Below are 25,522 nucleotides of genomic sequence, written 5' to 3' on the forward strand. Positions count from 1 at the left end.
AAATTGTAGAGAGCTGGCAATCAGCAGACATCGCCTGCAGTACTGCACTCCAACCACTGTGCCATCAGTAAGAGAATGAGAGGAGATGCAGGGCGTCTTTCATTTTGTGTGTGTGTGTTTGTGGGTTCCTCACTTCAAAGGAGAGACATTTACACCCTCGAAAATGTCCAAAGATACTTCACCAGAAGAGCCCTTCACTCCTCCACCCGAAACAGAATTCTCTATGAAACTAGACTCACTATCCTGGGTCTTGAAAGCTTACAACTATGGCGCCTTAAACATGATCTAGGTATTGCCCACAAGATCATATGCTGCAATGTCCTGCCTGTCGGCGACTACTTCAGCTTCAACCACAACAACACAAGAGCAAACAACAGATATAAGCTTAATATTAACCGCTCCAAATTGGACTGTAAAAAATACGACTTTAGTAATCGAGTTGTCAAAGCAAGGCTCCAGTCCTATGATTCTGAGCCTGACAGCTTGGTTATCTGGCCCTGAAGGCCCTCTCATCTGCCCCTCCCCCTCCCCCACCCGTTTCTCTGGTTCTTCCACAAGAGGATCCACCCCTTCCTTCCCCCTTCCTTTCTTTGTCCTAAGAGGTGAAGGAGCTTCCAAGAGAGAACATCTGATTGCGTAAAATGGAGAAGTCACGTCCATGCTTCCAATCCAGTGATCACCTTGTGAGAAAGAACTGGGTGGTTTGTTGAGGAACGTAGAAGAAATCAGGAGGTGGAGCCAGCCAAGGCCAAAGTATAATAATCCTCAGAGAATGAGAGGAACAAGCAGAAGTCAGAAGAAATAGCTTGTGGGACGATGGAAGAGTTTTACACGGGGAAAGATCTCTACACCCACCATTTTGATCCCAGGGACCATCTGGAAAAGTACTACACAGTTAGCCTTGAGGATGGCGGAATGGGTCAGTTTGTCACCTTCTTTCTGAAAGGGGCTCACCAGGCGTTCACCGTAGGTAAGTCTTGACTTTCCCAATGTTAACGTCAAGGTGAGGGATGCTAGTTGATCTGAGATGGACAGGAGCCAAGAGGCAGATCTCAAAATCATGACTTCATCCTCACAATGCTGCTAATCCTAACCTGCACCACTTAGATGTCTTCTTCAGGAGGCAATCAACCATGAAGGGGACCTCGTTTACAAACCTCCCTAAAATGTTATGTTCTGTTAGTTGAACTTTTCTGCAGACTGATCTGGAAACGAAATAGAAGGAGAATGGTTTCCCCAATTTCTTTCCCATTTTGTTGATTTCTTCCTAAAGGTGGACAAACAGGAGGGTGGGAAACAGAGTCATGGCAAGGGCTAAGAAGGGAAGGGGCTTCCAGGGGATCAGGGGGCTTCAGGATGCTCTTCGAGGGGAAAGTGGCACCATAATGCACCATAGCATTATTCTCCGTGGGGTCTCCAGCCCTCTGGAACCAGCTCCCCGCAGAGATTCATACTGACCCAACACTCCTCACCTTACGCCAGAGTCTTAAGACTCACCTGTGTTGCCAGGTTTGGGGTGGGTAGACTCCAGCCCCCTGGCCCGATGAAAGTCACTGAGGGTTGCTGTCCAAGTGGATATGACTGGGGCTTTTTTAAAAAATAAATTGGGGGTTATAGATTGTATAATTAGTGTTAAATTAATTGGATTTTGACTATTATAATTGTATTGTTTTCTTTTTATATCTTGTTCTCGGAGAGGGCTGGCATATAAATCCAATAAATAAAAAAACATATAAATAAACAAACAAACAACCCGAGTCCTTTGGGATTGGGTGGCATAGAAGTCAAATTAATAAATAATAATAATAAATAAATAGCAGAGGTGAAGGGCCCAATTCATAACTGAGCTTGAAAAACTCTCTGGTTGGTTTGATGGGCTCCAGATGGCATCAAGGGAGACACCCTGATTGACATTGGCAGCGGCGCATCCATCCACCAGTTCCTCTCCGCCTGCGAGAACTTCCGGGAGATCATAGCCACCGATTACACGGACCAAGCTCGGGAAGAGATGCAGCGATGGCTGAGGAAGGAGCCGGGGGCTTTTGACTGGACCCCCATCGTGAAATACACCTGTGAGCTGGAGGGAGACAGGTAGGTATGCTTTAGATGTTGACACCTTTCAAGACTCAGATTAATTTAGGCTGAAGTCAACCAGATCCTTCTCTTTCAACGTTGGCTAATCTGTCCGCTGTTATTGCCTATGTCCATCTTGATATTTGATCTAGGGACATAAGTCATGAAACTTTTATGATGACATAGATATTCATGGCTCATAATTATTGAAATTATTTAGAGCCCCCTCCCAATCTATGAAGTAGTGACAAAGAAATTGGTGGTTGCCATAGAAGGTACGTGACTGTAGGTTTCCATGGCCAACACTCAAGACTGGTATTCTTGACTGGAGTCTGCGGAGAGGGGCGGCATACAAATCCAATAAATAAATAAATAAATTCCTTGTGTTGTCTGGGGAATTCTGGGAGTTGAAATCCAAACATCTTAAGAGGTACAAAGGAGGACGAACACTGCCCTCAAACTTCCCAGATTGGTATTTGAATCCAGGCAAGAAGGAGATTTGCAAAAAGGAGGGTTTTCCTGTTCTTGAAGGGCAGCAGACCTGGGAAACCTGACCAATCACCATCCATTATAGCAAAGCAATAGCAATAGCATTTAGACTTATATAGCGCTTCCTAGTGCTTTTACAGCCCTCTCTAAGTGGTTTACAGAATCAGCCTCTTGCCCCCAACACTCTTGGTCCTCATTTGACCCACCTGGGAAGGACGGAAGGGTGAGTCCACCTTGAGATTTGAACTGCTGAACTACAGCGAGTGGTCAGCAGAAGGAGCCTGCAGTGCTGCATTCTAACCACTGCACCACCCCGGCTCTCTAAAGAAGGGAAATCGTTAAGTTGACCTAGACTGGAGATAAGTGGGTCATATTCTTCTTGTCTTTTCCCCCCAGGGAAAAATGGCCAGAGAAGGAAGAGAAAGTCCGAAGAGCGGTCAAGCGGTACCTGAAATGCGATGTGACCCAACCCAACCCTTTGGCCCCGCTGGTCCTTCCTCCCGCGGATTGCCTGCTCTCCAGTTTGTGCTTGGATGGAGCTTGCAAAGACCTCCCCACCTACCGATCGGCCTTCAGGAACATCAGCTCCCTCCTGAAACCAGGGGGCCACCTCCTGTTTTACGCAGCCCTTGAAGGGTACTATTATACGGTTGGCCAGCGCAGGTTCTCTAACATTTACCTGAAAAGGGAGATTGTAGAAGAGGCAGTGAGACAGGCGGGCTTTGTTATTAAGTGGATTGAGGAGACCAGAATCAACTGCCCGCCATCCAAAGCAGATGGGAAGGGCCGGTGTATCCTTCTTGCCCAGAAATGCAGCCCATGAAAATTAGGCAGTTGCTGGGTGACACCCAGACTTCTCCAAGCATTGTTAGAGCAATAGCACTGTAGCATGTAGACTTATATACTTATATACCACTTCGTGGTGCTTTAAGCGGTTTACAGAACCAGCCTCTTGCCTCCAGCAATCTGGGTCCTCATTTGACCCACCTCGGACAGAGGGAAGCCTGAGTGAACCTTGAGCCAGTGGTGAGATTCGAACTGCTGAACTCCAACTAGCAGTTAGCCGAAGTAGCCTGCAGTGCTGCACTCTAACCACTGCGCCACCCCAGCTCTAATGTTGTGATTCTGCTACAAAAGTTAAAGAAAACTCATGACACATGGTTTCTGGGATCCTTCCCATGCCTTTCATAGAAGGCGCATAGGAAACAGTGAACAGGAAATGGCTCTCTGTGTAATAAAGTAACATCTTACCTCTGGGTTTGTGTGTGGATTTGTGCTTTCTTTGTGTTGTGTCCCTCTGTTTTCTCTGCGTATGTGTCGCCCTGTCGTTGGGTGTGAACTGCAATTTGATTGAGCCAGGGCATTATAAGATGCAAATCAACTTCACCATGAATTAAGAGACTTCAAAGAAATAAAAAACTGCAGCATTCAAAAGCGCTCAAGCAGTAGTGGTATTGGGCTGGAAAGAGTTTAAAAAATGGACACTGCAGAATTGGTACTGGTACATGGGGGATCACATTCATTTTGAAATCATGGAAATAAGATTAAACAATTTTGATGAAAATAAATTGGAGAAGCTGACGGTACAATGGAATAAGGTGAAAGATTATATGCTGAGTAGAATTTGTGACGAAAATGTGAAAAATAAACTCCAATCACTCTTTCAATAGTAAACAAATGAAAAGTAGAGCTAAGGAAATAAAATAATAAAAATTAGTAAATATTTGAACCTCCCACATTTGGTGGTGGTGGTGGTGGGATTATCAGTTGGGTGGTGGGCACATGCACTGTGCACCGTTTTATCTTTGTTTTATGTTAAATTCAATGTGCAAAACCAATAAAAATATATTTAAAAAAAACCCGATTCTCTGGTCATCTGTTGTTTGCTGTTGATGGTGGTTGGTAGTCGGCTGGCTGGAGCAGTTTGAGCGCGAATTAGATATTGAGTAGAACTGTGATAGCGATACGAAGAAACGTGGGTTGCTTTAGTATCTACTTGTAACCTGGATTGGTTGAGTATCCACTTGTAAGTATGCTGAATATAGCTAATGAAAGATTCCGGTATATAGAAGACTGAAGATGAAGATACTTTGCACTGAAGACTAAAACTACTCTTTTCTACAAACGTTTTCTACAAATCATTAATTGCCGCATTATATTCTGGTATCTTATCTAGTCCTCCTGCATTACTCGGGGTTGGGCTGCTGCCTGGATGGGGGGGGGATGCAGTGGGGTAGCGAAAAGGGAGCCCCACCCCAGAGCACCCAATTTGCACTGAACGATGTTGAAAGAAAATGCAGGGCGTCCTGCATAAGCCATACCCACAGTGTACATACATACATACATACAGTGAAGGGCTACTATTTTTTTTTACTACCACACTGTGGGCGTGGCTATGCAGGACGCCCTGCATTTTATATATGTATATATCACGTTTTTGCTGAATTTTTAAAATTAAGGGAGACTAGGATAGCACTATTTCGGCCTTGTTCTGGCCTCATCAGCTAGCCAAACGCCTACTGGGATTCGATCCTGTGGCTTTATGTCTCCAGAAGCTGCTTTGGTTCCTTGGCAGCTCAAATATGGGCAGACCTCTCAAATCCCGGAATTCCCCTTGGAAAAGAAGCTGTGAAAATCATGGGTTTGTTGCCAGGGAACCGAGCAAGGCCCTTCTGCTATTTCTGGGTTCTGGATTGTGACTTCCTCCTTTCAACTCCTCCCGAGGCCCCCTTGGCATGGCATCCCGGCTGGCCTGTTACCCGAAATGCCCTCTTGGGTCACTCCCTGGAGTAAGCCAGGATGCCACAGCCATGAGACACTGGAGGGGATATTCTGCTGCCCACCACAGAGCTGCATTCCGGGGAACCTGGCGCCTTGCACTGGCATCCGGTCCCAAAATAGAATGGCTGTTTCCTTCCTCGGCCCTAAGTGCCAAGGAAGAGTTGGACAGGCCTGGAATTGGCCTTTCCTTGCCATGGGGTGGGAGGGGGCAACCTGGGCAAGGAGCCAGGAGAAAGGGGGATGCCCTGGAGCAATGGGGCAGCCAAGCACAAGGCGAGAAAAGCTCCAAGGCCCAAACAGATGTTTTCTGCCCCAGAAGTAGGAGGATCAGAAAAGAGAAACGGACCTGGCTATTTGGACATCTGGCCCTGAAGACCCTTTTCTCTGCACTGCCTCTTCTACTTTTGCTGACCACTGGCAAGGGGACCCACCCTTTCCTTTCCCCCTTGCTTTCTTTCCCCGGAGAGGGTCAAGGGCTTCGTTTCCAAGGGAGATCAGATTGGATAACGCCTTCTGCCGCACGAATCCCAGCGACCAGTTAGGTCCCACAGAGTGGGCCTTCTCCGTGTCCCGTCAACTAAACAATGTCATTTGGCGGGACCCAGGGGAAGAGCCTTCTCTGTGGCAGCTCCGGCCCTTTGGAACCAGCTCCCCCCAGAGACTAGAATAGCCCCCAGCTTCCTTGCCTTTCGTAAGCTCCTCAAAACCCACCTCTGCCACCAGGCATGGGGGAATTAAGATAATCTTTCCCCCTAGGCTTCTACAATTTATGCATGGTATGTTTGTATGTATGTATGATTGGTTTTATAACAAGGGTTTTTAGCTGCTTTAGTATTGGATTTTTACATGCTGTTTTTGTCACTGTTGTTAGCCGCCCCAAGTCCACGGAGAGCGGCGGCATACAAATCAAATCAAATAAACAAACAAACAAACAGGAGGTCCAAGACCCCTTCCAGCGCTATGAATGACTCTGTGGTCTGTTCGCCATCACTGGTCTATGTGTCCTTTTGCAATTGATTCACAGCTCATTCTTCTGCCTCTGTTGCCAAACCTCCCGAGTTCCTATTCTGATTTTGGGTATGTGTTATTCCATGCCACCCATTTCAAATTGACGCATTATGCAATCACTTCATTCCCTCCCGGGGCTGAGGGTATATTGTTTCTGGGTGGGTGATCCACTGGTCCTATGCTTCCGTTTCAAGGGAGAACATCTTGTTCCCTTAGATCAGGCCAGATCGGGCCAGGGCATCAACATGTTGGCAAGATGCTCATGCTGCAACCTGCAAAGTTGAGTTTTGTTGAGGAAGCAATCTGTAAGGGAGATGAGGAGGCGGAGCCAGCAAAGGCAAAGATATAATAATTCTCCGAAGAGGAAACGACAATCAACGGTTGGCAAAGGTATTTTTTGGGGTGATGGAAGAGTCTTACACAGGGAAAGATCTCTACACTCAACATTTTGATCCCAGGGACCATCTGGAAAAGTACTACACAGTTAGCCTTGAGGATGGTGGAATGGGTCAGTTTCTCACCTTCTTCCTGAAAGGGGCTCACAGGGCGTTCGCCGTAGGTAAGTCTCGACTTTCCCAATGTTAACTTCAAGGTGAGGGATGCTAGTTGATCTGAGATATGGTCAGGAGGAGCCAAGAGGCAGATCTCAAAGTCATGTTTTCATCTTCACAATTCTGCTGATTGTAACTTGCACTACTTAGTTGTCTTCTTCAGGGTGAAATCAGCCAAGGAATGAAATTAGCTTACAAAAGGCAGATGCCAACGTGTTGAGAAGTCTCCTTTGTCTCCCTCTAATTCTACCTTCTATTACTTGGCCTTTTCTGCAGATTGATCTGGAAACAAAATAGTAGGAAGAAGGTTCCTCAATCTCTATCACATGTGCATATTTGTTCATGAGAGAGAGAAAAATGGATGGGATGGAAATATATTTGTGGGAATGCTAAGAAGAGGAGTCGGCAAATGGTAAGGGAGCCTCTAGGATAGAAACCTAGAAGATTGATGGCAGAAAAAGACCTCATGGTCATTCCATTTTGCCCTTATACTCTTTCTTGTATTTTATCTTAGGATGGATCTATATTTATCCCAGGCATGTTTAAATCCAGACTGTGGATTTACCTACCACATCTGCTGGAAGTTTTTTCCAAGCATCTACTCCTCTTTCAGTCAAATAATATTTTCTCAGGCTGCTTCTGATCTTTCCCCCAACTAAGCTCAGATTGTGCCCCCTTGTTCTTGTGTCCAGTTTCCTATTGAAAACACTTCCCTCCTGAACCTTATTTAACCCTTGAACATATTTCAATGTTTCCATCATGTCCCCCCTTTCCCTTATGTCCTCCAGACTAGACAGATGGAGTCCATGAAGTCTCTCCTGATAAGTTTTATGCTTAAGACCTTCCACCATTTTTGTAGCCCGTCTTTGGGTCTGTTCAATTTTATCAATATCTTTTTGTAGGTGATCTTTGAAGGGTTTGTGGTGCTTCTGGGGCAGTTTAATGGGCAAACAGATACAAAGGACTCAAAGCAGGCTGATTTTGGAAAACTCTCTGGTTGGGTTGATGGGCTCCAGATGGCATCAAAGGAGACACCCTGATTGACATTGGCAGTGGCGCGTCCATCTACCAGTTCCTCTCCGCCTGCGAGAACTTCCGGGAGATCATAGCCACCGATTACTCTCTCCAGAACTGGGAGGAGGTGCAGCGATGGCTGAGGAAGGAGCCGGGGGCTTTTGACTGGACCCCCATCGTGAAATACGTCTGCGACCTGGAGGGAGACGGGTAGGTATCCTTTAGATTTCGACACCTTTTGAGACTCAGATTAATTTAGGCTGAACTGGAGAAGGCAACCAGTTCCTTCTCTTTCAACTTTGGCTAATCTGCCCGTGTATGAAAATGCAGCCGGAGAGATTTTCCAATCCGGAGCCTTAATGGGGAACAATTGTGCAGATCAGAAGATCCAGGGGTGACTCTCTTTTAGACAGCTTGGCTAGCTGGTTTTACAATAGCTTTTATTCCCACTGTGGTAGCAAAGCATTAGGGCAACAAACGCACAGTTTCTTCTGGGCAGATGAGAAGGGCTGAACCAGTGGTTACAGAATTGGTCTCTGTTCCAATTCTTCTGCAGAGCTTCAGAAGGACCTGTAGGGTTATCTAGTCCTCAATGGTCCATGTCTTCTATGAGCACCCCCTGCCCAAGCTCTTTCTCCTGGTGGCTCCTTTATCTTAGTAGAGTCTGTCTAGTGAAGGCATCTTTCTTGCTTCTTGGGTCAGACTCAGAAAGATGAGTATCCTGAGAGAGGAAGTCCATGCCTTTGAGAGTTGCCAAGTTTGGGGGACATGGCCCTAGCCTAGACCTTTCAGGTCCCAGAGTGATATTTGAATGCAGGCAACTTGGAGCCGCTCCAAGTCCTCGGAGAGTGGCGGCATACAAATCTAATAAATAATAATAATAACAAGGAACTCTTGCAGAGAGAAGAGCTTCTCTATTTACAAGGACCACAGATTTGGAAAGCCATCCATAAAAAGAAGGGACATGCATAAGTGCACCAGAGTGCCTTCTGTCCCCTGTTCTAATGTTTCTCTTTTACTAGAATCATGCATATAAATATTATATCTTTGTATACCACAAAAACGTACTTGATAAAACAAACAAATAAAGAAATATCTGACAAATATTTGAAGATAGGCAGGTCACCTTCTTCCTGTTTTTCACCCTAGGGAAAAATGGCCAGAGAAGGAAGAGAAAGTCCGAAGAGCGGTCAAGCGGTACTTGAAATGTGATGTGACCCAACCCAAACCTTTGGGCCCACTGGTCCTTCCTCCCGCAGATTGTCTTGTCTCCACTCTGTGCTTGGATACAGCTTGCAAAGACCTCACCACCTACCGATCGGCCTTCAGGAACATCAGCTCCCTCCTGAAACCAGGGGGGCACCTCCTGTTCAATTCAAGCCTTGAAGGGCATTACTACACAGTTGGTCAACAGCGTTTCTCTCTCCTTTACCTGGAGAAGGAGGTGATAGAAGAGGCAGTGAGACAGGCTGGCTTTGTCATCAAATGGATCGAGGAGACTAGGATCAAATGCCCTCCGTCTGAAGCAGATGCAAAAGGCCGGTGCATCCTTCTTGCCCAGAAATGCAGCCCATGAAATGACGCAGCTGCTGATGTAACCTCCATAGGCTTCTCCAACCATTGTTAGCATTTTGTTAGACAAGCCATGGAAAGCAAACACCACGTGCCTTCCGTCACCCTTTCCTAGGAAGTACATAGAAAATGGTTTTGTGTGTAATAAAATATTTTGTTTTTCTCTGTGTGTGTGCGTTTCTGCTTTCCTTTAAAAAAAATGGTTTCTTAATTTTTCATTTTTAAAATAAAACAAAACAAAATCATAATAAATACAGTAAGTAGTTCTGCATGTGTAGATTCTTGCATATTATTCTTTTGAGCTTCTTTACATTTTGTAAACTTATATACATTTAATTGCACTACACTTAACTTAATAAAATAGATAATATACTTATATTTTATACTATTATGCTGAACATTTGCATACTTACGCACTGTACTCTTCCATATACTTATTATACGTTATGCATTTATGTATATATATAAATAATATAAATATAAACACTCCCACTCCCACCACCCTGCACAGTAGCCCAAACCCTCATCTCCAGAACCAAACGCCTAGCTGACCATGACCACAAACTGAATTGAACAAACTCAAAGGTGTATTAATTTCTAATGGATTCGAAAGAAAAACAATTACAAACCTAACCAAAAAAGAGACTTCCCCCCAAAATCAAGACCAAGAACAGGATAATGGCGTCACGACAGACAAAATTAGCAAAATTATCCACAAACATAATATCAAAACTTCATTTGTCACCAACCAGAGAATATCCAACATCCTAAGAAACCCAAAAGACAAAATCCAACATGAAATTGACTTCGAAAAAACTAAATTACTCTCCAAAACAGAACTCGTATAGAAAAGAATTATCATGGCAGCCATAGAGATAGAAAAACATCCCCTCAGTATGAATAAATGTGATGACGAGTCTCCTCCTTTTCGGGGCGGGGCTTCCTCCGCGCGCTGCTCTGTGCCACTTTGACTCTCGTCGCTCGCCGTCCTTTTGCGTTCTCTGCCTGCGCAGTTCAGAGTCGCGGAGGTAGGGGGAGTTTGAGGGGGGGTGGGGTGGGGTGGGGGAAGAGACACCGAGGTCCCGCGAGACACTTCGAGGTTTCCGGTCGTCGTCTTCTTCTCCTCCTCAGTGCGCGTGCGCCTCGGTGCCGACGACCGGACTTTGAGGCGATGGGAGCGGCGGAGGCCGACCGGACGCTCTTCGTGGGGAACCTCGACCCCCGCGTGACCGAGGAGCTGGTCTTCGAGCTCTTCCACCAGGTACGGAGAGGGAAAGTGTGTGTGTGTGTGGGGGGTGTCTCTCCTCTTTCTACGCCTTCTCGGGCCGCTGAGCTGGGCCGCATTTGGAGGGGGGGGGACAGCGCCTCATCGGAGGCCTCCCCCGCGTCCGCCCACAGCCCTGTGAGGTAGGCCGGCTGGCTGAGGAAGAGGGCTGGAGGGGGGGAGGCTCCAGCCACAGATGGGGCGGGGGGGGCTTCAAGGTGGGGAGGGAGGGAGGGAGGGAGAAGGCGCCCAATGCTGCCAAGATTCCCGTGGGGAAGAACACGGGGGGAAGGGACGCCTTTTTTGGAGACCCCCCCACCCCGGACAATGCCCCCCTCCCTCGTGCCTTCCGCCTTAGGATTCTTCACCATAATTACAAAGGATGAGATCCATAGGTTGCCCAGAAGAGTGGCTTTAATCGGTGGCTTTGGGTGGGGAGGGGGGCATCTGAATGAAATAACAAGCAAACGTTTCCCACCCCTCCCCCATCACCACTTCCAAGATCTGGAGAAAAAGGTGGGGGGAGGGGCGCCTTTTCTGGACACCCCCCACCCCTTCCTTGCCCCTTCCGCCTTAGGAGTCTTCCCTATAATAACTTAATTTATTGGACTTCTGTGCCACCCAATCCCAGTGGGACTCAAGGTGGCTTACGAGGATGAATAGTAAATACAATAAATAAGTCCAATAATTAGTAATAAGAACATTTATATATGTGTGTGTGTATGTATATGTCACATGTTTTTGCTGAATTTGAAAAGGGAGTGTAGGATAGATCTAAGTGCCCACCAAAACCAAACAACATTCATACCCCTCCACCAAGATGGGAGCATGTTTTCTATATACCATTTTAACTTAAGAGCAAATATACTGCTCAAAAAAATAAAGGGAACACTTAATGCAATATAACTCCAAGTAAATCCAACTTCTGTGAAATCAAACTGTCCACTTAGGAAGCAATACTGATTGACAATCAATTACACCTGTTGTGCACATTCAACTTTGCACTGAACAAAGTATTCAATGAGGATATTTCAGATCTAGGATGTGTTCTTTGAGTGTTCCCTTTATTTATTTTTTTGAGCGGTGTATATCTATTTACATATTATAAAGTAATTCTAATTTATTATTTGTACCTTGGTCTCAAATTCTGCTAACCACGTATCCTCTTACCTTGTCCCATCGTTCCATCAGTTCCTGCAGAATATTTTCATTGGCCGAATTCATCTTATCCATAATCTCAAACTGCATATGATCCACCATGTTTTGTATTGTCCATTTTGTCGCATCCTTCCAACCGAGAACTAATACTGCCTGAGCGGTTTCTATCGCTGCTTCTTTCATTTCTCTAAATTCTCCCATCTCATTCCTTTTGACTAATACCGCCATTTCCTTTGTAATTGTCCATCGTATATTTAGCATTCGATTAATATCCTCTTGCACTTATTTCCAAAATTTCTGCACTACCGGGCATTCCCAAATCATATGCATAAACACCCCCTTATCTTGACACCCGTGCCAACAATAATAAGAACATTTTTTTAAAAAAGAAACCCAAAATAAATAAAAAAATAATTAACCAGTCTAACCCACAATTATACAGAACAGTTGCAGTCAGAGGTGATAAGATGTTATAATTCATGGCCCTTAGGCCAGGCCCCATTTCTTATTCTTATTTTAATGAGAAATCTTTAAATCCACAGGTTTGCCCAGATTGGCTTTAATCTTTTTTTGTGACTTTTTTTTGGGGGTGGTGGTGGTAATCTGAATTAAGTAACAAACAAACCTTTTCTCCCCCACCCCTTCCAAGGTCTGGAGAAAGGAGAGTGGAGGGGTGCCCCCTCTGCCTCCCCTTCAGCCCCCCAGCAGCCAGTGGCCAATGGATGGACAGCATGGGCACCATTTTTGGGTGGGGGGAGGGGATCAAGACAAAAATTGGCATTGATGAAATCGGGTGGAGAATCACTCTATGGATTAAAAAGGGACCTTGCAGATTTATTTTTTTTAAAAAAAGTCTAAACATAAGAGCATTTTATGTTTGCACCACAACAATATCCTCTGTTTGATTGGCAAGTGCTGCTCCTCTTCAGAGGTTTATTTAAAATGTGGGTGTGTCAAGCGACCTACATGCCAGGAAAGAGACTGGGTTTTTTGGTTTTTTTAATATTATTTAACGTTTTGTTTTGTTTCTTGGTTTGCAGGCAGGCCCAGTCATTAAAGTAAAGATCCCGAAGGACAGGGATGGGAAAGCAAAACAGTTTGCATTTGTGAATTTCAAACATGAAGAATCTGTTCCCTATGGCATGAGTCTGCTTAATGGGATCAAACTGTTTGGGAGACCACTCAAAATTCAGTTCCGATCAGGTATCCATAAAATGTTTCAAGCAGCCTAGATGATCTTGACAAAGTAGGAAGACTTTATCACTTCCCTTAGAGCTCTACAGTGTGTGAACTATGAGAGCAAATTGCTGTGTGGAAAATGCTGAATTAAACAGTTGCCAAACTTTAGGTAGAATATATGATCGTAGTGACACTGCATTGTCTGTGTATTGACATGTTAAACTAATTTTTGGGAGAAGAGGATGGCTTGTCAATGTTAGGGAGTCATCACTAGGATCTTCTAAATTTAGTTGATTTTATATTTAAATGCATTATTCATCTAAATATTATAAAGGTCCTAAAAACATTGCCCTGCAAATTATTGTTTTGTTTCACTGAATTCTGTATGTATGCATTTTGATTTGTTCGGTTGTGAGATACAACTTGCTGTTGCCACAAATATTCCATTTAAAACAAATTTATTCCCAATGCAGTCCCATTGCTGAAGTGAATTCTGGCGTTTTGGGTTCAGTGTGCCAATATACACTGCTGCAAAAATAAAGGGAACACTCAAATAACACATCCTAGATCTGAAGGAATGAAATATTCCCTTCGTTCTGTACAAAGTTGAGTGTGCTGACAACAAAATGAAATTGATTGTCAATTAGTGTTGCTTCCTAAGTGGACAGTTTGATTTCACATAAGTTTGATTGACTTCGAGTTATATTGTGTTGCTTAAGTGTTCCCTTTATTTTTTTTGAGCAGTATACTTTAAATCTCCCCTCTGCTTTAACTTTTGCAGAGCGGGGCTGATGTATTGGATTGAAAGAATGTCCTTAGCTCTTTTTCAGCCCAGGGCGGCTCATTTGCATCTGACATGAGATTTGCAATTAACTCGGGCTTTGGTGTCTTTAGTGTTGCCTTGTGATTGCATTGTCACCTACTGGGTATTTCAGAAGGTTGCAACATTTGTTTTGGAAATCTGTTTGTGTGCTGTACTAGTTCTCTGGTGTGATGCTTCAGAGCCAGCTAATTGCTCCGTCTTGGCTGCTGGCATCTCACAGTTTGCCTCCCTCAAGAGTCTTTAGATTGTCTTCCAAAATGTCTTTCAGGAAGCAGCCATACATCTCAAGAGGTCACCACACCCTGCGCCCCACATGGATTTGCAAACGGAAACCCCTGCAGTTCACAGCTAGCATCCCACAGCAACAGGTAGGCTCACGAAGACTTCTTGGCTGGCTTTTAAAGTGGCATAATTTTTGCATAGTCTAGTCGGGGTGGGAAATGAAATCCATTAAGGTAAAATGGAGAAGCTGCATGTTATTTAAATATTTCAGAACCACTTTTAAAACAATGTCTAAATTTATGTATTTATCTATCTATCCTATCTAGCTATCTATCATCTATCTATCTATCTATCTATCTATCTATCTATCTATCTATCTATCTATCTATCTATCTATCTATCTATCTATCTAATCTATTGGATTTATATGCCGCCCCTCTCCGAAGACTCGGAGCGGCTAACAGTAACAATAAAACAGTGTACAATAGTAATCTAATACTAAAAATGATTTAAAAACCCATTAATATAAAAATCAAACATACATACATACATACCACGCATAGAATTGTAGAGGCCTAGGGGGAAAGAGCATCTCAATTCCCCCATGCCTGACGGCAGAGGTGGGTTTTAAGCAGCTTGCAAAAGGCAAGGAATATTGAATTAAGATCCATGATTTGAAATAATTGCTTCTTTTAAAGAGGTGCTTTATATATGATGAGTTTACAAATATATTTGAATGTGGTTCCTTTGGAAAAAATAAAATAAAATTGGATGCCAACTTTATTAAGATCAGTACAGCTAATTTCTGGTTTTGACGTAACAGGTTTGAGAGGAACACCGAGAACATGTCAGGTGGCCAGAGATCCTTCTCCCCTCTTGACCAAACAAAGGCCATGGTGAGTGGTCCTCCCCAGTGTGATTTGGAAGGGAACAACTCGGGTCCCTTGAGGGTTCACAGATCGAATATCAGCCTGTATTTTCCTCTCGGGGGGGCAGCGTTCTTTTCTTACATGCAGAATTCCTGCAGTGGCAGCCATCCTCCCTGCCCTCCTCAACTGGGAAGGGGTAGGTGGGGTGGACACTGGGCTTCGGCAGAGCCTTCCCCTGCCGTGGGCAATTCTTCTTGGCAGTAGGGCTCTCCCCTCCCCTCCCCTGCTGAAGACTCCTGGTGACCCAGTGTGACTTCTTGTCTCCCTATCCAGATGGCCCTGGTGTGGCAGCAGGTCCCACCGTTCGGCGGGAGGCACAATCCTTCGCTTCCCGAGTCTTCTTCGCCTGGAGGCCAGCAGGGTTACCCTTTCCCCCGCTCCTCGGGGTCCGCAGCGCACTGGCGCACAGAGCCCCCCCGCAAGGGACGAGGGAGCTCCCACCCCTACCAGTCCGGCCACAGGCACCACGGCCAGGACCAAAGGCGGCTGGCAGAATGCGGCTCGAATTATGGCTTCCGGGGGAACCGGGAAGAGCAATACTACAACGAAAGGAACTATGGAGGCTGGAGCTGAGTTGGCACAGCCGGAGTTACCGGGATGGGGAACGGCACCAGCAAGTATTCAGAGTGGGTTTTGTGAACTTTGCTCCCTGGAGCTCCTTCCCCTTTTAAAAGCTTCTTTCCTTCCCCTTACGGACAGCTTGTAGCCGGTAACTTCACAGGTTATCTTTTTTTAAAAATGAAAAAAAAAAGTTTTATACATATCATCTGCCGTATGTATTTTGAGAGAAAAGAATTTTTGAATTGTATTAACTTCCCCTCAGGGTTTAGGAAAAGGAAGAAAAAGTGCCACACTTTTAAACAGGTAAAGAAAAGGAGAGAATTGTGTTTATTTTATAAGGAGGGGGGGAAAAAAAGGTTCCGCTGTTTTGGTTTTGTTTTAAAACCAAGGTTGGTATTTTTATAGCGAGGGGTGATGCTCCGAAAAGAGCCAGGAAGGAGAAAGTTTGGTGGCCGTTGATAATTTGGGTAACAGTGTTTTGCTACGGGAATGAAGTTATTGAATATTCGTTGTATTAAGTGTTTCGCCTCGTGAGATCTACAAATGGAGCAAATTTGCCCGGGAATTTGATAAACTGTAATGAAGGACGTGTTCTTTATACTGACAGGCTCTTTAGGGGTCTTTTAGCTGATTTTATCTCGTGAGTTTTATATCCAGGAGACCCTGCAGTATCTTAAGTGATTACCCGCTTCTCAGGAAATTATTGTATGTCTCTGCCCCACACAACACTGACAAAGATTGAAGATTGTTTCATAAAACTTTGAAAATTAGAAATTTCTCATGTACGTAAAATTAGAAAACCGGTATTTAATGAAATGAGAAAGGGGTAAGTATTGAAGAAGATGCAATGAAACATTTCATCATAAAATGACTGGTTCCTGACGAGAGCTCAAAATGCTCGGTAACTGGAGAGTAAAATCTTGCTTTTCAGTCCCCCAGGTGGGCTGCAATCACCACACCTACCACACACACACCCTCCCTCCCTGGGTTTTGTGCCCAAAATGCCATCACTGCATGCAACGTCTTTGTATTCTGAAAAAATCTTGATTTGGCACTTGGGGAAAGGCATTTATTTGCCTGGGAGCACTTTTAATTGTAAGAAACTAGCGGGCCTAGTTTTCACTTGGCTTCTTTCTATGTGTATCTCCAGTGCTTCTTTTCAACATTTGCCATCAGAGTGGTAATTAGGGTTTGTAATTTCTGGGCACGCATGAAACACAGATTGTGTTTCAAATCGGTGCTCTGAGTGAAATTGGTGCACAGCCTGCATTTGCAGTTGGTGTTCGTTTCACTTGGAGGCACATGGTTTTAGGGAAGAAGCAGCATTTGTAACCTGGTTCATCCTAATTTCTTCCCCACGTCCTCTAGGGTCCCAAGACCACTATTATTTTTCCTGCCAAACAGAACACCTTGAAAGAACATAGCTTGTGTTTTTTTTTTTGTGCTGTTGCTGCTTGCTCGTTTTTTGTTTTGTTTTGAGAAGAAAGTTTTTAAGCCTTGGTTACACTGCATGTCTGAAGGGGTTGATGTTTGCTATATTAATGTTGACAACATTGTTCATATGCAAGAAACATTTTCTACTAGTATTTCAACGACCATGTTTTTGATGATGCCATAAATTTTAAAAGCTCCAAAAATTTGTTTCTGACATTTTCCCAAAAAATATCGTTGAGAGTATTAAACGTGCCCTTCCGTAGGCTTATGCTTATGTATATAATGGCAAAAAAAATAAATTTCTTTCTTGTAAAAACTGTTCTCTGTGCAAACAAAAACTCAGTTGTTGTTGTTGTTGTTATTATTATTATTTATTAGATTTGTATGCCGCCCCTTTCTGTAGACTCGGGCCGGCTCATAGCTAGTTCATAGCTAGTGGTTCGTTTTAGTTTCCAAATGTATTTGCCTCTCATCTGGAGTCAGCTGTGCACATCTGTCTGGAAATGCCTGCATGGTTTGTATACTTTAACCTCCCTGCTCCCCTAAAATCTAAATTCCTGAAGAGGATCTGACAGAATTGATCTGCCCCCAAGAGGAGCCGTATACTCCAGATGTCCAAATCTTAGCTTAGGGTGGGTATTAACCTGCCCCCCTGTTCTTCTTCTTCAGTGATATATTGCTTTATTTATGTTCCTGCTTGACAGGAGCCTTATGGGGCTTTTGGCAGCTGGGCTGAGTAATTACTACACTGTACTCTGCACTTCAACATCTTGAATCTCCAAAGATGTACGCTAGGGTGTAGACTTTAGTTCAGCATTCAACACCATCATACCGGAAGTTCTTCTAATTAAATATGCTAGCAATACCTGAACACACTTGTAAGTGGATCACAAGCTTCCTAACAGACAGGAAGCAGCAGGTGAAGCCCCTCAAAATCACATCAGACACCTATACAATTAGCACAGCCCCCCCCCCCCCCCAAGGCTGTGTTACTCTCACCACTTCTCTATATATATTCTATTCTATTCTTCCTTCCAATATCCTATCTTAGCCTATTCTCTATTCCTGCTGCTTGAATGGAGCCCCCCTCCCCGACCTTGGAAAGAACCCCCCCACACACACACTTCTTCCCTCTACAGACCTGACCCCCCTCCTTTTCCTGGGGGCTGATTGTCCCTGCATCCAAAAGGACCGTTTGCACTTGAATGGCAAGCAGTGCAGGGGGGCTGCAGGGCCAAAGTTGACCTTCGACCTTCATCCCCGCCCAAAGCAGCCAATGGGAGGAGGTGGGGGGGCAATTGTGGGCATTCGTCCCGTCTCCGCCTTCATTTCCGGCCGAGAGGACTCTCCCAGCATGCCAAGCGCGGCGTCGGGGGTAGGCTGATTGCAGGACTCCGTCTCCCGGCATCCCTTGAGGCAGGGCTGGAGCCGGCGCGGGGCGGGTTCCGCGGCGCGCTGCCTGCCGGGAGCGGTAGTCTCCGGTGTGTGTGGGGATGCGTGGCGTGGGCGGAAGCGCCCGGAGTTGGCTGCGGCTGTGCGGAGGCGTTTCAGGGCGCGGCGGGAGGCGAGCCATGGCTGAGGCGGCCGCCCTGATGGGCCAGCGGATGGTCTGGGTGGACCTGGAGGTAGGGAGGGCGGGGGGGGGGGGCAGGGAGGGCGGGGGCGGGAGGGGGGGGGGACTGTGCCTGCTTCCTGGGTCCTCAATTAGCCCCCCCCTCCATTAACCCAGGCAGGTAGAAGGCAATGGGGGCGGGGCGTGTGGGGCACTTCTGGGGTCTTCAGCCTTGGCCACTTTAAGACTGGGGGACTTCAACTCCCAGAATTCCCCAGGCAGCGCAGCATCAGCTCCCAGAATTCCCTACCTGGGGAATTCTGGGAGTTGAAGTCCCCCAGTCTTAAAGTGGCCAAGGCTGCCCTCCCACCCTGCCCCCATTGGCTTCTACCTGCCTGGGATGATTTGGGGGGGCAGGAAACAGGCGTAGCACCCCCAAAGCCCCCTCCCTCCCCCTGCAGCCTTCGGAGGGGGTGCTGGGTAGTCCCTCTATTCATTTGCTCCCCACTGGATGGAGAGTTGGGGGTTTCCCTTTGGGGCCAGAGTTGCCTCCCTCCATTTGGGAAGGGGCCGGAGTTGCCTTGGGGGCCCTGCCCCTCCTGCAAAGGGTCTCCTGTGGGGGGAGGGTTGGGGGTGGGCTGCCCCCCCTTCTAAGATGGGACCCACCCAGGATCCCCCTCCAGAGGTGGTAAGGGGAGGGGGCTTTGGGGGGAGGCTGGATCTTACACGGGAAGAAACCCGAATAAGGACAGCACACAAATCTAATTAATTAATTGATTCCCCTGCCTGACTTTGCTTCTTGGACACAGATGACCGGCCTGGACATTGAGAAGGACCAGATCCTGGAGATGGCCTGCCTGGTGACAGATTCAGGGCTGAACATCCTGGCCGAAGTAAGTTGCGGCTCCTCCTGCCTCTCCTGACAGTCATTCATTCATTCATCCATTCATCAATCAATGTCCCCTCTTGCTTGATAGGGTCCTAATCTGATCATCAACCAGCCCGATGAGTTGCTTGACGGCATGTCAGACTGGTGCAAAGAACATCACGGGAAGGTAAGAGCTCCGATCGCTTAGAAACAGCTTCATCTTCTCGGCTTCACCCTCCCTCCTCCTCCTCCTCCTCCTACCTATTGTAAGACACTACATAAAAACACATCTCAAAGTTTATAAGGATATATATAGAAATTCTTAATGTGTAGATTAAATCAAACTAAAATAAAGAAGATAAGAGAAAAAGAAATTACATTTATATTATAGATAATCACAATCTAATATGCTTTTACTATTAAGTTAAAATTTTCAAAGTAATATAACAGCAAGCTTATCTCTTTTTCTTTTTATCCCACCAAGTATATACCTGTATATATCATGTCGAGCTCGGCGCATTCTAAGACTTTCTTAAGTATTTCAGCTTCTTTTGGAATATCCGTTTCTTTCCACTTTTGAGCAAAAACTATCCTAGCTGCTACTAATATATGAACTATTAATTAATATATGTCTTTTTTATATTTGTTATTTGATATACCTAATATAAATAATTCTGGTGTTTTCTTGATTCCTTGCTGTGTTATTTCTCTTAACCATTTTTCTATTAAGTTCCAGTATTGTTTTGCTTTTGAGCATGTCCACCAAGTGTGATAATAAGTAGAAACATAGAAACATAGAAGACTGACGGCAGAAAAAGACCCCATGGTCCATCTAGTCTGCCCTTATACTATTTCCTATATTTTATCTTACAATGGATATATGTTTATCCCAGGCATGTTTAAATTCAGCTATTGTGGATTAACCAACCACGTCTGCTGGAAGTTTGTTCCAAGGATCTACTACTCTTTCAGTGAAATAATATTTCCTCACATTGCTTTTGATCTTTCCCCCAACTAACTTCAGATTGTGTCCCCTTGTTCTTGTGTTCACTTTCCTATTAAAAACACTTCCCTCCTGAACCTTATTTAACCCTTTAACATATTTAGTACCTATTTCTGTTTTGCACTTCCAACAGTTAGGTGACTTAGTTTGAAACATTTTTGAAATTCTATTTGGTGGCAAGTGCCATCTATAAAACATCTTGATTCCTAAGAGGTCAGTAAGAGGCGTGCATAAGTGCACTGTATCTTTTCTTCCATTCCTATATCCTTTCTCTATTCTTTCATTGTATATTTTATTCCTATATCGTCTCTTTTATTCTTTCTCTGATATATTTTACTATGTGTATAGCCTCTATAACCTTCATTGTGTATTGGACTAGCTGACTAACTTACTAACCAACCGAATGAATGAATGAATAAATAAATAAATTGTATTGATTGTATGCGTGTTTTTTAATATTCTGGGGCTGTTTTTTTATGAATTTTTTAGTTTAAAATTGTAATTGGATTGGTGGGTATTGGATTTGTTATTATGTACTGTTTTTACCCTGTTGTGAGCTGCCCCGAGTTTGCAGAGAGGGGCGGCATATAAATCCAATAAATCTAATCTAAATAAATAAATGTATCACCAAGAAATATTTTTTTAAAACTTTTTCACTCCAGCTACTACTATTATTACTAAATGTACATTTATTACTTTCTCCTTTTCTCAAGCCGGCAGTAGAACTCGCCCCAACATTCATAATATTCCGATTCTTCCTTATTTTTTAATTTCCAATGTTAGTTTATCCATCTCCGCACATGCTATTATTTTCTCTATTGTATCTTCCTATGCCGGGTCTGAGTCTTGATGCAGCTTCACCTGTGTCTTGTCTTTCCTCACAGTCCGGTCTCACCAAAGCGGTGAAGGAGAGCACAATCTCCCTGCGCCAAGCAGAGTACGAGTTCCTGTCTTTCGTCCGACAACAGACTCCACCGGGACTTTGCCCCCTTGCAGGTTGGAGTCTAGAACATGGCCCTTTCGTTCACTGCAGCCGGGTTTCCTGAGGTTCATTGCCTGGGATAGAAAAGGTGGATAGAGAAAAATTATTTTCTCTATCACGCAATACTAGGACGAGGGGGGGGGGGGGGGCTTTCCTAAATCTCCTAGGGAAGAAAGCGAGGACAAATCAAGGGAAATATTTCTTCACCCAGAACAGGGGAAGGCAAAGTCGGCTCTTTTATGACATGTGGACTTCAACTCCCAGAATTCCTGAGCTAGCATGATTGGCTCTGGAATTCTGGGAGTTGAAGTCCACAAGTCGTAGAAGGGCCAACTTTGTCTACCCCTGACCCAGAGGGTCCTTGGTTGATGGGATTCCCTTCCAGAAGAGGTCGTGTCAGCTGTCAGCCTTGATAGCTTCAAGGCAGGATTAGGCAGATTCACGGATGCCAAGTGTATTATAGATGGTTATTGAAACGGATGTCCAAGTGCCACCTCTATGTTGGTTGAGGCAGGCAGGGTTCCCTCAGGTCCCATTTATTAGGGGTCAAGGGAAATGGAGGGTCTTGCCTTCTCTTTCTGCTCAAGATCCCCCTGGACAATTGGTGGGCCACTGTGGGACACAGAATACCGGACTTGATGGTCTTTGGCCCGATTCAGCAGGGCTCTTCTTATGTTCTTATGAGGTTTGCAAGGTCCATCTAGTCTGTTAATGGGGAAGACCCCTGGAAGAGGATGCCATGGTACTTGGACATTGGCCCTGACATCTGGAGGTTGTAGCAGGGGGAGCCCGGCAGGAGCTCCTGGGAGGCAAGTGGATAGCCAGGACTTGGTATTCAGGCAAATGTCCATTTAATGGACATTTGGCTTTAAGGGAGGTTTAGTCTGTGAAATCCAGAGTCAACCGCGTTCAATGGAGATGGAACGTTGGCTTTTGCCCTTCCTCCCACCCCCCACCCCCCCTTTGTCTCCTGGCTGAGAATCCTGGTTTGACGTGGGTGCTTTTATTTCCGCCCAGGAAACTCCGTTCACGCCGACAAAAAGTTTCTTGACAAGTACATGCCGCAGTTCATGAAGCACCTCCACTACCGGATCGTTGACGTCAGCACCGTGAAGGAGCTCTGCAGGTGAATGAGCGCCCAGCTGCTGCTGCTTCAAGCTGGCGCCCTCCAGAATTCCCAGCCGTTGTGGGAGAGGCGGGAGGGTGGGATCGGGAGGCTCCCCTGGGATGAACAGAGGCTTGGGGAGGGCAGCTCAGCCGGGCAGTAAAATACCTGGCATTTCAGGTGTTAACGTTCAGGTTTTTCTGCCCTAGAACTTGGTGGAAATTTTGATCGCTTCATAGCTTACACTCAGGGTGTCCAGCAAACCTGGAAACCAGGGAAATCGGGGACTTAATCAGGGAAATTGGAGGTTGGGGAAATATCGGGGAGTTCGTCAAAAAATGGAATAAATCAGGGGAAAAACCAAACTGTATTAAAATGTTTAAAAGTCAGGGGAAAATCATGTGAAAAACAAACAAAACCGGATCGCGCTGCCTGGCAGAGTCAAGCAAAAATGGGCATAACTGTGGCCACACCTTGCTTTCTCAGCTACCGATATTTCTCCACGGCTTAGCCGTTTGGCATGACGTCATCTACGACCACGCCATAAATAGTATTTGACTGTTGTGGCCGCAGTTCTTCCAAGCTTCTGCAGGCCACTTTCCTTTGGTGGTGGTGGTGGTGGTGGTGCTGAGCTCCTTGGGCTTCCTCCTTTCTTGTCGTCCAGGCGCTGGTATCCCGAGGACTACGAGTTCGCTCCCAAGAAGTCTGCTTCCCACAGGTAGGGCTCTCCGAGGGGGCCTGCCTCCTCCTCCTCCTCCTTCTATATTTCCAGCCTTTCATTCCTGCGTCTTCTTGACACCATCATTGAGGCCAAGGCTTTTAAGGGCAGCTGGCAGAGTTACCGTATTTTTCAGAGTATAAGATGCACTTTAGTTTTGGACAAAGAAGACGGGGAAAAAATCTACCTACCAGGTATTCTTTTTAAAAATTTTTAAATTGATTATAAACATTAAAAAAGAAACATTAAAAACATGCAATCATGTAGACCAATGATGGCGAACCTTTTTTCCTTCGGGTGCCGAAAGAGCATGCACGCACACTATTGCACATACGTGATATAATTCAATGCCTGGGGAGGGTGGAAACAGCTTGCTCCACACTCTGGAGGCTGGAAATGGCTTGTTTCCCAACTTCAGGTGGGCCCAGTAGGCTCGTGTTTCGCCCTCCCCAGGCTCCAAAGGCTTCCCTGGAGCTGGGGGAGGGTAAAAACGCCCCCCCACCCCCATCTCCCAGATGCTCTCTGGAAGCCAAAAACCTCCTCCCAGAGCCTCTGTGTGAGCGAAAGGTCAGCTGGCCGGCACACACATGCCCGTCGGAGCTGAGCTAGGGCAATGGCCTGTATGCCAGCAGATACGGCTCTGCGTGTCACCTATGGCACCCGTCCATAGGTTCAACATCACTGATGTAGACTATACAAAACAGCATTTGCAAATACATGCAACAACCTTACACATTACGGAGGGGCAAGACAAGGAAGAGCCTTGAATTTGGGGTGAATATTTTAGCTGTCTCAGAATTGATGGATTTCAACTGTGGAGAGTGTGAAACGTACGTTTGTGTTGCTCATTATTTCTTTCTCAAATTTCTGCGCCTCTCATATCAGTGACACGGAACGGTTTGCTAACCCCATGGTAAAACAATATAAAACGGTGACTCTTTCCTTCTCCATAAAATATATACAGTGGTCCCTCTACCTAAGAATGCCTCCACTTACAAACTTTTCTAGATAAGAACCAGGTGTTCAAGATTTTTTTGCCTCTTCTCAAGAACCATTTTCCACTTACAAACCGGAGCCTCCGAAACTGTAACCGGAAAAAGCAGGGGGAAGCCTCCGTGGGGCCCCTCTGGGAATCTCCTGGGAGGAAACAGGGCCGGAAAAGGCGGGGAGAAGCCTCTGTGGGGCCCCTCTAGGAATCTCCTGGGAGGAAGCAGGGTCTCCACCCTCCCTGTGGTTTCCCCAATCAAATGCATTATTTGCTTTTACATTGATTCCTATGGGAAAAATTGCTTCTTCTTCCAAACTTTTCTACTTAAGAACCTGGTCACGGAACGAATGAAGTTTGTAATTGACTTTCCTGAATCCCTTTTTTTTCCAGAGCCCTGGATGACATCCGAGAGAGCATCAAAGAGCTGCAGTTCTACCGCAACAACATCTTTAAAAGGAGACCAGACGAAAAGAAAAGGAAAGTGTTGGAAAACGGGGCAAGCGAACAGCCTACTAGTTGATCCCGTATCCTGATCCTTTAGGGAAACCTCCAGAGGCCAGAGCAGTCTTCCTGCTGACGAGGAGAACCTCCTTCCAGCTCTGTCCCTTTCTTGGAATGGCCACGTGAAGGGTCCCAGGTGTGAGCGGGGCTTCAAGGGCTGCCTCTCAGGTTCACGTGCAGAGGCACAGAATACCTGGCGGCCCTTGAAGACCAGCTTGCACTTGGCCCCAAACACCCTCCATTGTTTTAGAATTAAAATCGCCTCCCAGCAGAACGGCTGCCTTTTTCCTTGCCTCTGGTGGCTCAATTTGGGCTCTCTTGGTTCTCTTCGCGCTTCGAGACGGGAGGCATAGAAATCTAATTATTAGAAACAAAGAAATATAGGAGATTGATGGCAGGAAAAGACCTCCTGGTCCATCTCGTCTGCCCTTATACTATTTCCTGTATTTTATCTTTGGATGGATCTATGTTTATCCCAGGCATGTTTCAATTCAGTTACAGTGGATTGACCAACCACATCTGCTGAAAGTTTGTTCCAAGCATCTACGACTCAGTCAAGTCATATTTTCTCACGTCACTTCTGATCTTCCCCCAACTAACCTCAGATTGTGGCCCCCTTGTTCTTGGGTCCACTTTCCTATTAAAAACACTTCCCTCCTGAACCTTATTTAACTCTTTCACATATTTCAATGTTTCGATCATGTCCCCCCTTTCCCTTCTGTCCTCCAGACTATACAGATGGAGTTC

At 45.5% G+C, this 25,522-nt stretch overlaps 4 protein-coding genes across 4 annotated transcripts; all 4 read left to right on the plus strand.

Moving 5' to 3' along the window:
• The first annotated feature begins 767 nt into the window (after positions 1-767).
• Positions 768-3,461, plus strand: LOC139174688 (nicotinamide N-methyltransferase-like). The gene is made up of 3 exons (XM_070765200.1): positions 768-970; positions 1,872-2,091; positions 2,959-3,461. Exons 1-3 carry the CDS (start codon positions 817-819, stop codon positions 3,383-3,385), a joined length of 801 nt encoding a protein of 266 aa, XP_070621301.1. The 5' UTR covers positions 768-816; the 3' UTR covers positions 3,386-3,461.
• A 3,271-nt stretch (positions 3,462-6,732) lies between these two features.
• On the plus strand, positions 6,733-9,527 carry LOC139175103 (nicotinamide N-methyltransferase-like). Its single transcript, XM_070765991.1, has 3 exons — positions 6,733-6,910; positions 7,919-8,126; positions 9,066-9,527. The coding sequence occupies exons 1-3, from the start codon at positions 6,757-6,759 to the stop codon at positions 9,490-9,492; spliced, it is 789 nt and encodes a 262-aa protein (XP_070622092.1). The 5' UTR covers positions 6,733-6,756; the 3' UTR covers positions 9,493-9,527.
• An 897-nt stretch (positions 9,528-10,424) lies between these two features.
• RBM7 (RNA binding motif protein 7) lies at positions 10,425-17,396 on the plus strand. The gene is made up of 6 exons (XM_070765976.1): positions 10,425-10,516; positions 10,620-10,749; positions 12,951-13,113; positions 14,181-14,280; positions 14,958-15,030; positions 15,337-17,396. Exons 2-6 carry the CDS (start codon positions 10,660-10,662, stop codon positions 15,634-15,636), a joined length of 726 nt encoding a protein of 241 aa, XP_070622077.1. The 5' UTR covers positions 10,425-10,516; positions 10,620-10,659; the 3' UTR covers positions 15,637-17,396.
• A 1,075-nt stretch (positions 17,397-18,471) lies between these two features.
• On the plus strand, positions 18,472-25,049 carry REXO2 (RNA exonuclease 2). The gene is made up of 7 exons (XM_070765688.1): positions 18,472-18,683; positions 19,420-19,503; positions 19,588-19,665; positions 21,366-21,477; positions 22,481-22,589; positions 23,233-23,286; positions 24,665-25,049. Exons 1-7 carry the CDS (start codon positions 18,552-18,554, stop codon positions 24,792-24,794), a joined length of 699 nt encoding a protein of 232 aa, XP_070621789.1. The 5' UTR covers positions 18,472-18,551; the 3' UTR covers positions 24,795-25,049.
• The last annotated feature ends 473 nt before the right edge of the window (positions 25,050-25,522 follow it).

The sequence above is a fragment of the Erythrolamprus reginae genome, chromosome 12 (genome assembly GCF_031021105.1).
Source record: "Erythrolamprus reginae isolate rEryReg1 chromosome 12, rEryReg1.hap1, whole genome shotgun sequence".
NCBI lineage: Eukaryota > Metazoa > Chordata > Lepidosauria > Squamata > Dipsadidae > Erythrolamprus > Erythrolamprus reginae.

Coding starts and splice junctions, on each gene's coding strand:
- REXO2 (XM_070765688.1), top strand. CDS start 18,552: ATGCGTGGCGTGGGCGGAAGCGCCCGGAGTTGGCTGCGGCTGTGCGGA. Junction 18,684..19,419: donor TGGTCTGGGTGGACCTGGAG/GTAGGGAGGGCG, acceptor TCTTGGACACAG/ATGACCGGCCTGGACATTGA. Junction 19,504..19,587: donor GGCTGAACATCCTGGCCGAA/GTAAGTTGCGGC, acceptor CTTGCTTGATAG/GGTCCTAATCTGATCATCAA.
- LOC139174688 (XM_070765200.1), top strand. CDS start 817: ATGGAAGAGTTTTACACGGGGAAAGATCTCTACACCCACCATTTTGAT. Junction 971..1,871: donor TCACCAGGCGTTCACCGTAG/GTAAGTCTTGAC, acceptor TCTGGTTGGTTT/GATGGGCTCCAGATGGCATC. Junction 2,092..2,958: donor TGTGAGCTGGAGGGAGACAG/GTAGGTATGCTT, acceptor TTTTCCCCCCAG/GGAAAAATGGCCAGAGAAGG.
- LOC139175103 (XM_070765991.1), top strand. CDS start 6,757: ATGGAAGAGTCTTACACAGGGAAAGATCTCTACACTCAACATTTTGAT. Junction 6,911..7,918: donor TCACAGGGCGTTCGCCGTAG/GTAAGTCTCGAC, acceptor GATGGGCTCCAG/ATGGCATCAAAGGAGACACC. Junction 8,127..9,065: donor TGCGACCTGGAGGGAGACGG/GTAGGTATCCTT, acceptor TTTTCACCCTAG/GGAAAAATGGCCAGAGAAGG.
- RBM7 (XM_070765976.1), top strand. CDS start 10,660: ATGGGAGCGGCGGAGGCCGACCGGACGCTCTTCGTGGGGAACCTCGAC. Junction 10,750..12,950: donor TCTTCGAGCTCTTCCACCAG/GTACGGAGAGGG, acceptor CTTGGTTTGCAG/GCAGGCCCAGTCATTAAAGT. Junction 13,114..14,180: donor CAAAATTCAGTTCCGATCAG/GTATCCATAAAA, acceptor AATGTCTTTCAG/GAAGCAGCCATACATCTCAA.